Here is a 14050-nt window from a genome sequence, read left to right on the forward strand (position 1 = left end):
AGCCTCCTCACAGATACTCAAAGAAACTCTTTCATGATACCAGCAAGCAGAAAAGGTAGAAGCTTCCCTGAAATTACTAAATCCCCTCAGACCAATGAGACATGAGACAAATGACAACTGCAAAAAACAAGGAGTCCAGTGTACACACCAAGTTTATCAATTGTAGTGATTAAGTCAGATGGAACAAACGAATCCAAGTCTGCATCCAGAATTCCAAGGGGATCCAACTGGGCGACATGATGGCCACGGATCTGAAAAAGGAGGAAAGTGAGAGATACGTGAAAACACACTAACAAAAGCTAGACAAAGGGAAGAAGTCACTGATATCTCCCTAATATGTATATCAGCCATGAAGTCAAATAAACAAACATCACTAATGTCATAAGAGGGTTGTACTTCCCAAGTTTTTCATAAGAACAGGAAATAGGCATTATATGTCTGGATATGTACAATACCTCTATTAAAAATTGCTGAATACACATTAGAACATAACCTTTATTTTGTCTGATATGCAATTTAAACTGGAATTACACTGAAGTCTAATAAAAAGATTGTATTCTAAATCTCTGGGTAAAATTAAGAAACTACGACTAGTCTACAGATTCTGTCATTTGCTAATTCTGTAATTCTGGGGTTTTTGCCTGAATCCTCCTTTCTGGACCTGCATTACTGACCTAAAACACTGACAGGTCAAATGATGCCCATGACAACACCTGTGCCACCTCATTGTTTACAGCAGCACAAAGTCTATCTGACTGGAACTAAGGAAACAATTCTGTCTCAAGCATCACCAAAAGGAAAGACTTCACCTCCCTACACTTCATCTGCTCTGCAGTATAAGTAGGAAGAGAATTAGCAAGGACACCAAAACCCAGAAAAGCAAATCAGTAAAGTGCTCTGCCATGTAACATTCCAGGAGCAGTTTGGTCATTAACTTAAAGACAGAATTTTTCTCAGTATCAAGTTACTTTTCAACAACTTCCACTTCTTTCACTCAGTACAGAAAATAGCAACAACTGCAAAAATCAGAGATCAATCTTGTGAAAATACATGCATGGAAAATTTTCACCAACTGCCATATATTTGACTAAGTCTGAGTGTGAAAAAAGTAAAATTTGATGAACAGTTCTCTAGAAGAAATTGAAAAGATTCATTAGTACGAGTGTATCTGGGACAATTCCCTTCATATGAAGCAAAACTACTTCAGATAATTTTTTTTTCCAATTCAGTCAAGTAACTTACTGAATCAGATACACACAAAAATCTTAATACAGTTAAGTGAGCCAAAAGAACAGTAAAGGCAAAGCTTTGACATGTTTGGCTCCCGCTCCTGGCAAACAGGTCAAAACCGATAGATTCATGTTCCCTTTCACAAACTACTATCTTCATAAAGAGCTTCCAGGTTAAGTCAGATGACCAGTATCTTGGCTATGGGTAATCTGAAGGCAGAGGTACATCCAGACTGAATCCAGGATCACAGTGCTCAGCTACTGTGCAGGAAAGAAAAGACTGTCAAGTCCAAGCCACTCTGGATCAGAATCATGACAATAGGCAAGATGAGAAAACAAACAGGAACATAAAAAGGAATTAAAAGGTTGTTTGCAAAGGAGAGGCCCTCCCATACCTACCCCAAAGTACACTTACTTGGTATGCTCTTATCAAAGACTGCACAGCAAGATGATCTTCAACAAGCTTTTCAGCTTTACCTGGAGTCTGGGACAGGCCATGGCTCTGAAGAAATGATGGTCTTCTTTCCAGCTGATCCGGTAGATGGGGATCATATGATTGGCCTGCATTAGCATTTCGGAAAAACAAATCCCAGGACTGGACACATGTAAAGAGAAAGAAAGAAGCAAAAATTATTACCTCAAACAAAAGTCTCAACCAAAAGCAGCTCCTTCAAGCTGCAGCTGTTACCTGGCTACATTACAGCATGAAGTACCACTAATAGCCAGCAAAAACACAGCACTGATATGTCTGCAGCTTGGTAGCAACTGTTGCTTTTCATTTACACAGAGCCCTTTTCACCTCATTTCTTATACTGAGCTTGCTCAGTGGAAAACTCTCCAGCACATGAGTGCAAAGCATCTTCGTACATTATTCATCCACACAGCTCTTTTTAACTGTTATTTTTATTCAGGCAACCAGTAATGGGTATGATACTAAGCTGCTGGTAAAGAAACTGAAAACCTTAATAAATTAATTTAATCCATTCCTTTAATGATACTTAAAGAATTTATGATACTTTAAAACACCCACTGAATATGCTAACCCACAATCAGTCCTTAAGGGCCTTTCTTGAAGAAACTCTTTAAAAGCTATTACAATTTTTCTGAGTAAGGTTTTTGGTCTAAGATCCTTTCCTCACTAGCTTAAGTTACCTTACTGTGAAAGAAATTATGGACCTGGTTTCAGGTGCAGAATCACAACAAACAAAAGATTGTTTTTATTTCAGTCTTCACTTTTACACATGCCACTTCCTTCACATATGCCCAGTTCTGTTTTTTCTGAATTGTTTCCAATCTGATGAGGTGGCCAGTGTCCCAGATTAGAATGGTATGAGATGTATGGATGACAACAGATAGCAGCAGAGTGGGATAAAACATCTGAGATGCTTATTTTCAACAAAGAATAAAGCCTGCACTAGCACTTGTGCTTAGCTTACAGTTTCCACAAAATGTAATGAAAGGTGATAAAGCACCTTCCTGAATTTGGCTAACTTAGGAAAGAAAGGAAGCTATTTCAAAACTTTTAAATCTGTGTGACTGGAAGAGTAGAACTGTAAAAGCTAAATGTAATTTTGTACACTGAATGTTATTTACCCTGGCTGTGAGCTTGGAACTAACACATTTCAAGGAAACAGTACTAGAAAAGACAAATAGTAGCCCACACATTTTATTTAAAAAAAAAAACAACTTAATAAATTCATTACAGAATACACACAAAAAAATCAAAATAATGTAATATGAATAAATATTCTTCTACTGTGCAATGTTGAGTGCAGTTCAACAACAAAAACTATTTATAAATTTGTTTGAATTAACAAAAAGTCTTCATAATGAAATTTCTGCAAGCTTTAAGATGTTCAGAAACACTGTAAGAGGGGCATCATACAAGAGCTAAACATCACTCAACCCTGCAAGTTCAAGTTATGGAGGGTGACTCACTGGACCTGTGGCACCTCGTCATTAGCATGAAGCCACTGCCTGAGAAACACTGCTTTAATGCACCTCTCTTACTTCTTTATTAGGACCAAGCTGCATTGATAAAATTACAATAAACTTACTTATCACCCTGCTCTTACACAGACTTGATCTAAACATAACGTAACTTCTATATACCATGACAAATTAAGTCAGACAGATCGTGCTTGGTGGTCAGTCCTATACAGACTGATGAAGAACTCATTCCTTCTCCCTTCTCTCATTTATGGCCGTATCCTATATGCTTCTTACCTTGACTCCTTGATAGCCACACTGAGATTAGAAGTCTGAATTTACACAAGATGCTATACACGGTCTGCAAGAGCCCATTAGTGTAACTGCATTTCCTCTTGTATACTCTCCTAGAATCACAGAACTATTCAGATTGGAAAAGACCTTTGGGGTCACCAAGTCCAATCATCATCCCTACTCTACAAAGTTCTCCCCTGAGTCATATCCACCAACACCACATCCAAATGACCCTTAAACACATCCAGGGATGGTGACTCAACCACCTCCCTGGGCAGCCTATTCCAGTGTCTGACCTCTCTGTGAAAAATGTCTTCCTAAAGTCCAGTCTAAACCTGCCCTGTTGTGGCTTGAAGCCATTCCCTCTTGTTCTGTTGCTAATCACCTGTGAGAAGAGACCAGCACCAACCTCTCTACAATGACCTTTCAGATAGTTGTAGAGAATGATGAGGTCTCTAAATACCTTCTCACCATGTATTAAATATTGTTGTTCCATGCCTATACAGCACCTAGTCTGAAAGTTTGCAGATCCCAGACAGTGAAAAACTGATGCTTTTGTGTTGTAACTACGGCTTCTTAGACTAGAGAAATTATTCTGGCAATACACAGTTATTAACTTTCACTAACTTAGGAAACTGCAAACACACATGGGGATCCATAACAAATATGACATTTGGTAATCCTTCAAAGTTTTAATAAAGAATGTTTTGCTTATGTTAAAGTTCCTTCTTCACTTTTTCCAAAACCATGATACACATACGATGATGATAATAATATAACTATCTTTCTGTTGAGTCAAAAGCCTTTCATTTAGATATAAAAGTTGTCGCAGAACAGTCCCCTCAAACAACTGAATATGGTTTTAGACAAGGGCTCTGCTGAAGCAGTTGCTAACAAAATCCTAATAGCATCACCCGACAAGCTACCTGTTTAAGGAGAATAAGCATAAGACCCTTTCTTCATGTAAACTCACAAATACACAGAAATACCCTCAAAAGGTTTACATCTAAAGATGCTGCCAGCTGGGACAGAAGGAACCCACACAATTTTTTCCCATCACATTTCTGAACTTATTGATTTGTTGCACAGGCTTGACATTTAATCAGAGGGGAGGGAAAATACATCGTTTAGCTACAGAAAATTAGTTTTTTCTAGATACACATCCATCAAAGCTTTTACAAATTTCTATAATGTCTTTCAAGATTGATACCAGATTATAGTCTTCAAGTCCTGTGTATCAATGTCAGTCTTTGGCAACAGCATTTGCTATGTGACTGAACAGACAGAAGACCAGCTTGGTTTCATAGCAAACCTGCAGGTTCTCAACTAAGTTAGTGAAGTTCTTTAAGAAGATGGTAGAGGAGACTTACAATAGAAAAATGCATCTGAAAAATATAAATTACTGTCGTGATACTCCTTTCTTTTCCCATCAGCAAATCTATGTCGTAGTTAATCATTACTTTCTGAAGTCATATAATACAATTCAAGTGATTCAGTACCAGTCTTCTACTCTTATATAATCATAGAATCATAGAATCCTAGGGGTTGGAAGGGACCTCGAAAGATCACCTAGTCCAATCCCCCTGCCAGCGCAGGGTCACCTAGAGTACATCACACAGGAATGTGTCCAGGTGGGTTTTGAATGTCTCCAGTGAAGAAGACTCCACAACCTAATAATAAATAATAAACAGTATTGCACTTAGACTAACAAGTATCATATTAGTTATCTTGATGGTTTGGGTTTTTTCTAGTGGTGGCATCACAATATTTATCAACTGCAGTGAGGACAGTAAAGCCTTAGAAGACACACTGAGCACCACTACATCATTTTAAAAAAAGAAAAAAGAAAAAAAAGATATAAGATCAAGTCAAAGCAAAGCAAAAACCCCACACTTTTCCCAAGTACATAGGCAAGTGATTACACATTCACGGTAAAATGGCTGCACACATGATAACATGGCAGGCATTATGTACTCAATATCCAACCATGTAGTTTTGTAATTAATCTTGTGATAGTAATAACTGAGCCTTGTCAAGCTTCTCCCTTATGATCTATAGCCCTGACACCATGCTTCAAGGAGAAATAATGATGCCTTTTTCAGAGCCCACATCATTTTATCCTGATTGTTGTTTTGGCTACTCTAACAATAGGAAATTTAAAAGACAAGGAAAATCAGGAACAGATTTGCACAAAGAATAAAAGCTCCTATGGATATAAATGAATACTCCTTGATATATAACCAAGGAGAGAAAGGAGAGAGTTTTAGAAAAAAACACTAGTAACACTGAACACGCTGATCGGAATGTGACAGCCAAATTTCAGTTTTAAATAAGCACATGTGTATAGTCACAACATCTGAGAGGGAAACAGGAACCTTGGTTAATTGGAGTTTCTAAGAATTAGAGATTTAAGGGTTAAATTTGCCAAACCTATATGATGTTGCAGATTAGAATCTGTTAATGTTTGTTAGAGGTATTGTGTTGAACTAGCATGTGTCTCAACTGAGAGCCCAGAAGCAGGATTCAGCTGGGTACATCAGCCAACCTGCCAGAATGAGGAACAACATGACCCAGCACAGCAAAAAAGACTACGAGCCTTCTTCCACAAGACCTGGGCTCACAACCACCAAGAGGCAGTGCGCATGTGGGAAGGGGTGTAGCTTTATGTTAATGACTATGAGGAAATTATTTAAATATTATAATGAATTCAGGGAATTAACCCGTATAATCCTGCCTATTCTTTCATTAAGTAATGCATATGTATATTTTAAGTGAATAAATACAAGTGTTCTCGTCCGTTGGTGTGCGTGTGGAAGGAGCGATCCCCCACGCACCCAGCACTGCACTAAAGAATACCTGCTTTATAGCTTCTTGGCAATAGAGTCTGTTTCCTCAAACCATCTAAGTAAAACTGAATACAGTATGATCTTTAAAGCCCAGGAAAAATGAAGCTTTTTCAAACCATCAACCAGAAGGAGGCACATGCCGTCTGATAAGGAGATATTCAGGAAAAAGAAACATGAGGAAAAATAGGAAATAAAGAGGAAAGACTATTAGACTATTCAGACCTGTCCTGTGGAAAGACATTCAGACTATTGTCTAAATGCCTAGCACAAACTGGCTTTCTAACCCATGCTGGATATACTGGATAAAGCAATGAAATGTGAGTAGTCTGCAGAGACAGTCAAAGCATTAACAATACCATAACCAACACCACATAAGCCGTTGGTGTCTCTTGACATTATTTTCCAACACTTCCACCACTTCTATAGCATGATGACAAATTCACAACTTGCCTACAGTAATATAACTACAGCATGAATTTTTGTGTATTTTTAAGGAAACAGGGTGAGTTCCACTCTCAGCATTTTTAACCTGTTTTACTAAAGCCCAAATAGAACAATTTCTGTCAACAGAAATCTTGAGTGGGTATTTACAGCTTTCAGCTGATGAAATGAGACAGCTTTCAAGAAACCAAAAATATTTTTTTTTTTATGAAACAAAGTAAAAGTAAATTGACACCATTCCCCTTCCCGTTTTTCTAGGGTGCAATAAAACTAATTATTATGCCAGAACAGCTGTAAAGTAATCTACAATGTTCATCAATCACATTAAGACTCACAAACCAGTGAAGTGAATTTACTTCAGCTCATTATTGTTGTATTACATATTGTTACATACCGTAACAGTAAGTGTTACATACTGTTAACCTGGGAAAGAACATGCACGTTTTTAAGATGCATCTTGAATTTCTTGGGATCCACTCCCTAGGCCAAACCCTGCTCCACTAGTACATTCAAATTCCTCTGTCGATTCACTTCTGCCGGCGCCGCTCAGCACCATGGCCAGCTCCCGCCTCCCGCAGCCTGCCCAGTTTGTCACCCGCTACAGGTTCGTCAGACTCTACAGCAGGGACATTCACTGTAGCAAAGGGACTGAACAAGAAACTGAATTTTTCTTAAGGGAAAGGTTTTTGCAAGTCGATGTGACTTAAATAAAACACGTAAAAGACAAGAGGTCACCACACACATTCCTGCATGACTTCATTCCTTCAGTGTCCTCAAAATAAGGAGTCAGTATCGATCTATAGCAACCAACACACCAATGCATCCACACAACGTGCTACGCTGCTCTACACTGGCTGGAAATGTAGCTGGTAGTAACATGATGAAGAGTAAAAGACAGATGGGATGAGAGGAGCAATCCCTGGAAAAGGTCTCTTCAGTTCCAAGTCCAGGTGTTACACCAAAGACCTAGGATGTATCTGCTATCTGACTAACATTCACTCATCAGAATTGTCACTGCATGTCAGCTTTCAAGACTAACTTCATACCCAACATCTATAAAACCCAGCTACAAACCTGCTTATTTTTTTAGTCTCTTTTTTTCTGAACATGCATCGCCTCCTCACACTTTAGATAGATTATCAGACTTAGAGCAACAACTTCTAAGTGACACTTTAATACATATGCCTCAAGAATAAAGGAACACTCAACCAATTTGGTAAACATGTCGAGCAGAATTCACATTACTTCTCCAGAAAATGACTTGTCTGTCTTAAAATTTATGAGACTTCCCATCAGTTTCTTAAGTTAATACACATGTATCACCATAAGAGAGCCTTCCTTGTCAGCAGTAAGCTTGTAAAAAATAAGTCTATGTATTTTGCACAGAAGAAATTATTTAGGCAATAGATTCAAAGTAAAAACAAAAGCAAATAAATATGTTCCCTGGAGAAAGAGGAAGAGAAACAGAACAAAATTATTCTCAAGATACTTAAGAAGGCAAGGCTTTTCTGACCATTTCAGATTCAGTTTTAAGGCTGCAAGTTCCACAGCTACCTAAAGGGAACTGAACATTCATCTTCAGACAGTTTAGAGGTACCAGCGTCAACACATACTATTTAAATACAACATGTCCTCTCACACAGCCCAATTACAACAAAGCAAAAATTTAAAGTATTTTATTTCTTGGGTCTTTTTCCAGATGAACTAATTACTTAACAGACTGCTTGAATAACATTTCCATGGAGGAATGCATGGAGTTTCTGAGCAGCTTACTATTTCTCATCTGGACTTCTCATTCTTTCTGCTCAGCTCACCATGCCTGTGGCTCCTCTGTACTTTTTCTGCTGCAATATCACATCTTATAACAATCAATATGTGGGAAATTAGTTTCACATTTTTCATTTCATACAAGACCTTTTTCTGGACTTTTTCATAAAACCAAGTTATAAAAGAAAAAATCAATCCCACTCTTAGCCTAATATTATCATTTACAGACAAGTTTTAGACTTACCTTATGTACGCTTTTAGGGTTTTCAAGCCATGCATAATACATTTCCTCCACATAACTTGTATTACTCCCACTCAGGAATGGTTCTGAGGTTCCTGATGAAGCATACCGTCGACCATGTAAAAATACCCTTTTGCCTATATCTTGCTTTTCCAGAAGTTTAATGCCATGCCACTTCAGCGTAGCTGCTAACAACTTCAGATGACTCATGTTTGTTTATTAGACAGAAGATTCAAGTCTATTAATAAAGAAAAAAAATAAACCTAATCAGAAAAAGAGCCAATTAATTGCAGGTTCACTTCAGTCTCACAGTAAAAACTGAGGTTTATGGCTAGTGTGCTCCTAAAAAAGCCTAGGCCTAGGCATGAAGTTTTCTCCAGGAGGAAGGTCACGCCATGACCGACGGTAGAACTACACTAACAGCAGTGGAAGTTTTGCCGATGGCCAAGCCCACATCAGTCAGTTCACCTCACTTCACAGTTTCTGTAACTGATAGCATGATCCTGTTTCCTAAAGCAATCATGTAGTGCTTGTACTTCGTGCACCCTGAGCCCCAGTTTCCTGGGAACAAATGAGTCTGCTAATCACTGACTTTGCTGGAGCTCTTGGTAACCATACTGCTCTTCCGTAACTGCTGCCTGTCATTTGTAGAAAGCTACAACCCTTTACCATGCCAGACTGGGGCCAGCTCAATGAACAACTTCAATCACAAATGCAGAGGTTGAAAAGAACCTTGCTACCTCATTTATGCCATGTGTAATGGAGCTGACAAAATCATTAAAAGTGGGTAGTTACGTCTTCATGTTGACACTAGCCTTCAATCAAACACTGAGAAAAGGCTCAGCTTAATTTGCTTTCCTAATTAGCAACATTTCTCTTCTTCTAATGACCTCTTACGAGGTTTTCAACAAGGAGAGCAGATTCTCTGTAATTTTGAACACAATTAAAACAAACAATAAGGGCTGAATCCTGGGAACACTGAACACCATTAGCTCCAGAGCTAGCAAAGGGAATCAAAGCTCACTTTCAGAATAAAAAGAACAAATGTAGCTTACAATTAGACCAAAGATAGTATGATTCTAATGCTGAAGTTGCTAAAAATTGTAAAGGAATAGCAAAAATGTGAAAACAAACTACTAGTTTTGTTTTCACTTCAGAAATACATGGAAAGCTAAAAGAATATAAAGAGTAGGATGCTAATTAAGAGGAAGAAAAATTCAGATTTAACTCTGAGGTGTCTCTCATTTGTTTTTTTGGCCATCTAGAGAAATAATTTATTTGGTCAGAGAGTAAAATCCAAGTTTTTTGTTGTTTAGTGTGTGTGACTAGTTGAACAATTTCTAAAAACAAAAGTACTGAACTGCCAAATTAACTTTAAAAATGTTTTAAAACAACAGTGTCACTTTGAGTCATGGATCAAATTTTATGTTATCCACTACATGTAAAGATCATTTTATCTCTAATTCAAGAAGTAATAGATACCTCAAAAATTCTGTATAAAATTTTTCTCTACATCAATCCCATCACATTTTTTACTGTTTTTCCTCTTCCCCCTCTCCCTCCCAAGAAGGAAATATATTATTATAAAATTCCTAATAGGAAAAGCCATATTTTTCATAATCCAATTTAAAAATTAATATTGGTGTTATAAATAAATATATATATATATATATATATCTAAAAATAAAAGGCTCCTATGGAACAGAACAGTATTGCTGCATGCTGTTCTCTAGAATCACATTTTTAACATAACACTTTAAACTCAACATCTATATTGAAAGCTGCTGACTGGATCACTTCCCTAGTCACTGACTTTAACTGTATCATCCCAGCAGTGAGCTCTTCTTTATCACACCAAATTCCATTGTCTCCTCTTTCAAGACTTCTACAGCCTTTTCCCTCTAGCAGATCTGACACCTAGCCTGTAACACCAGCTGCCATCATCCACTTACTCAATCTTCCAAACAAGCACTTGTTCATGTTCTCCACAGCACCCAGATACATGGAAAGTATTCTCTCAAGGCAGTATCACCAAAACTAGTATACACTCCTCCTTTAAACCCCTAAACCCTCAAATCCACACATTTTTCTCTTCCCAATTGGCATTTTCAATGAATTGGCAATGGTTAGGCTACTAGCATGCTGAATTCCCTATACATTAGCATTATTTCCTATCTACCTATATCCACTTGTCATTTCCCATTCCACAGATTCAAACCTTATTACAACACTGACTTCCCCCTGTGTCTGATGATTAGGGCTCCAAGACAACCGTGGAAACATAAATACTGTCAGCACCACTTTGAAAGCAGATTAAGTCCTGAAAAAGCTCAGAGCAACTGGGACAACACTGACAGAGTTAATACATTGTCTGCAAACAAAATCCTCATTAAGATCTAACGGCACTAAAAATACTATATATGAATTGCTTAATTTTTCAAAAATTGGTAAGATTTCAACACATCAGAACAAAGAGAACTGAGAAGTCACCTAGGACATCATCTTTGTGCCCATTCTGATAGAAACTATTCTTTCACCCATCATATGCCTGGCAAATCCCACTCTCTACTATGAAACTTCTGCACACATACCTGAAGGAAGACATCCCCACCCTCATTTAAAGTGGGTTGCAAAGAACTGGGAGGGAAGGGAATGAAAGGAACACTTTTTCTCAGTTTATCATGCTACAGCAGCATGCCTCAAAAGTACAGGTAATTTCACATTCTTTCTTCCTAATATGTCTGCCTGTAGAATGTGTAGATTTTTCAACCAGCACTAAGCAAAGAACACACAGGAAAATAACCATTTGTCAGGGAGATTTGAAAAATGGATGCAAATGACACAATATGTAATAAAAACAAAGAGCTTATAAGCAGTACCAGTCAGTTCCCTCCAGTTCAATTTAAATTTCAAAATAGGGTCAGAGCCATACTCCAAATTCTAATTACTGAATATGCAATCTATAAGAGCAGATAAAGGCTATGTCACTCCTGTGAAGATTTAAAGATCACAGGTGAAAAAAACTGTTTTCACAGATGTTGTTCACATCTCACTAAAAAGCAATGACTCAATTTTCATGCAGGTATGAAGTGGACAAAGCCCCCAGTAATGTAATTCCAGTCAGATTTCAACTACAGATTAATTTCACTCAACAAAACTGACTTCTTCCTAGTTCTTCCTTTGGCACACGCTGCTCTTCAGCACAGATGTCAGCTGTCAGCAGCTAAACAAATGAGAGACCACCAGCATGAGCCTAGACCATTCCAGCCCACTCAGCCTTGAGACTGTCAGTCAAAATCAGCAAACAGGACAGCAGGCAGAAGTCAGAAATAGCTAGGATTGTTCCATTCTGCTATGTTTCCTAAATCAAATCTGAAATGAAAACAGTGATTGGCAAGGAATCAAGCTGAGCTAAGAGCAACCTAAAGAAAGATGTTAATTAAATCTCTACCAGAGGTAAAAGATAAGAAGCAGTGAACCAAAAGAAAAAACTGGTATTTAATGCACCAAAGCACCTTTAAAATGGTGGAAGTAAATGAAAGCCCTAAGCAGCTGAAAATCCTTACAGCTGTTCTGCAGTATGGCATGTGTGTGTTAAGCTATGAGCTAGACTATACTTTGGCACTTCCAACTCTAAAAGTGACCTTATGTCATGGACAGTGTTGTGAATTATTCTACTTAGGTTTCTAGAGGGTAATACAAGCATATGAAAACAGAGGCAGCAAGACAGCAAAGTGTTTAACTAGATTTTTTCAAGCCCACTTCAAACACAAATACAGTGCACAGGTTAATACCATGTGAATCAATATTCTCCTGATATTATCAGCATCCTTACTGAGTTTCTTAATACACACATGAAGTCCTGCTACCAATGCTAACAAATGCTCTCTATGCTCTGCAGAAGTAGTTGTTAATACGTCTGGTCCATAGTTCACAAAAACAATCCATCATCCACAATCATGGTCATTTTCTCATTGATTCCTCATACAACTCACTCCTAAAACTCTTTAGATTGAATAACCCTAATAAAAAAAGGCAGACCGTGAAAAAAAATTGATTAAGATAACAAAGTATCTCCAAAGGCCTGTCATGGATAATTGAAACTAAAGAGCCATGGGATATCCTTGTATCAAACAAGGCTACTTCAGGAATATACACCTCCACATGCTAAATGTTTCTTTTCCTTCCAGCACAAGCATGCTGTGCTGTATAAAGAAGTGTAATTCTCCATCCCAAGAGTGGACCTGGAGGAAGTTTACAAGCTATGCTTTCAACACAAGGCACGCACCCTAAGTCTTGGGCGACGGAGGCATCTCCATGCAATAAAACTACCCAATGTATTACTCTCTCCTCAAAGCAACACACCTTTAGTGGGTACCAAGGGGGTAACATCACTACAGACTCTAGGCTACCAAAACTTTGTAGCAGGCAGGAGGGAAATATCTGGGAGGGGTCGGTTTTACTCTTCTGCCCCTGCCCATAATGCAAGGACATATTCTCCCGGGGCCACCTGGCTAGACCTTGCCATGCCAGTGTCCTGTTCACCCCGAGGCTGTCACGGCGCTCCCAGCCGCGACGGGGCTGAGGCACCACCGAAGCCCAGGCCAGGAGGGCGGCCTTCCCCCTCACCCCGCGCCGGAAGGCCGAGCTGCGGGGTCCGGCCCGGCCCAATCCCGCGGCGAGCCCCCTCAGACCGCACGACACGCGGCACGGGACGGTGACCCCGACCGCCCGGCAGGCTCACACGGGCCGGGTCGCTCGGGGCCGGGCCTGGCTCCGCCACACCGCCCGCCGGCTGCCACCCCCGAGCCGAGCCGAGCCGGGTTCGGCCTGGCCGCCACGCCCGCCGCCCCTCGCCAGCGCTGACAGACCTGCGGGGGCGGGAGGCTCCGCCGCGTCCCGGGGCACCAGCAGCACCAGCAGCGGCGGCGCCGCCTCCGCCCGCAGCCCGGGCCGCGGGAGCCCCGGGCGGGAACCGTTACCTGCGTCACGTCAGCCGCCGCAACGGCCGGTGCGCGCGCTGAGGTCACGGCGGGGCGGGGCCGCGGGGCGCTGCGCGGGAACCCGCAACCGCTGCCCCGGCCCAGGCCCTGCCCCGCAACCGCTGCCCCGCAACCGCTGCCCCGCAACCGCTGCCCCGCAACCGCTGCCCCGGCGCCCCCGCCCGGCGGAGCCATTTGAGGGCCGGCGCCGCCCGCCTGAGGTGCGAGGCAGGGGATGGAGCTGGCAGGAAGGCAAACAGGATAAATGAACACGCACCAGCAAGACTGCGGGGTGGGTGTCGAGAAACGCGGCGGTGGCCG

The 14050-nt window shown here is 40.3% G+C and overlaps 1 protein-coding gene across 3 annotated transcripts in view; it reads right to left on the minus strand.

Moving 5' to 3' along the window:
• OGDHL (oxoglutarate dehydrogenase L) overlaps positions 1–13766 on the minus strand; it is a 49730-nt gene extending 35964 nt beyond the window's left edge. For 2 of the 3 annotated variants that reach the window (XM_051619027.1, XM_051619029.1), the window contains exons 1-4: positions 13619–13661; positions 8751–8985; positions 1645–1824; positions 149–251 (exon numbers count right to left, since the gene is read on the minus strand). In XM_051619027.1, coding sequence (XP_051474987.1) covers positions 149–251; positions 1645–1824; positions 8751–8957 — 490 coding nt within the window. In that variant the 5' untranslated portion in view covers positions 8958–8985; positions 13619–13661. Of the gene's footprint in view, positions 1–148; positions 252–1644; positions 1825–8750; positions 8986–13618; positions 13662–13729 lie in introns of those variants that run through there. The other variant, XM_051619028.1, reaches the window with a different exon arrangement.
• Positions 13767–14050: the final 284 nt, after the last annotated feature.

The sequence above is a fragment of the Apus apus genome, chromosome 4 (assembly GCF_020740795.1).
Source record: "Apus apus isolate bApuApu2 chromosome 4, bApuApu2.pri.cur, whole genome shotgun sequence".
Lineage (NCBI taxonomy): Eukaryota > Metazoa > Chordata > Aves > Apodiformes > Apodidae > Apus > Apus apus.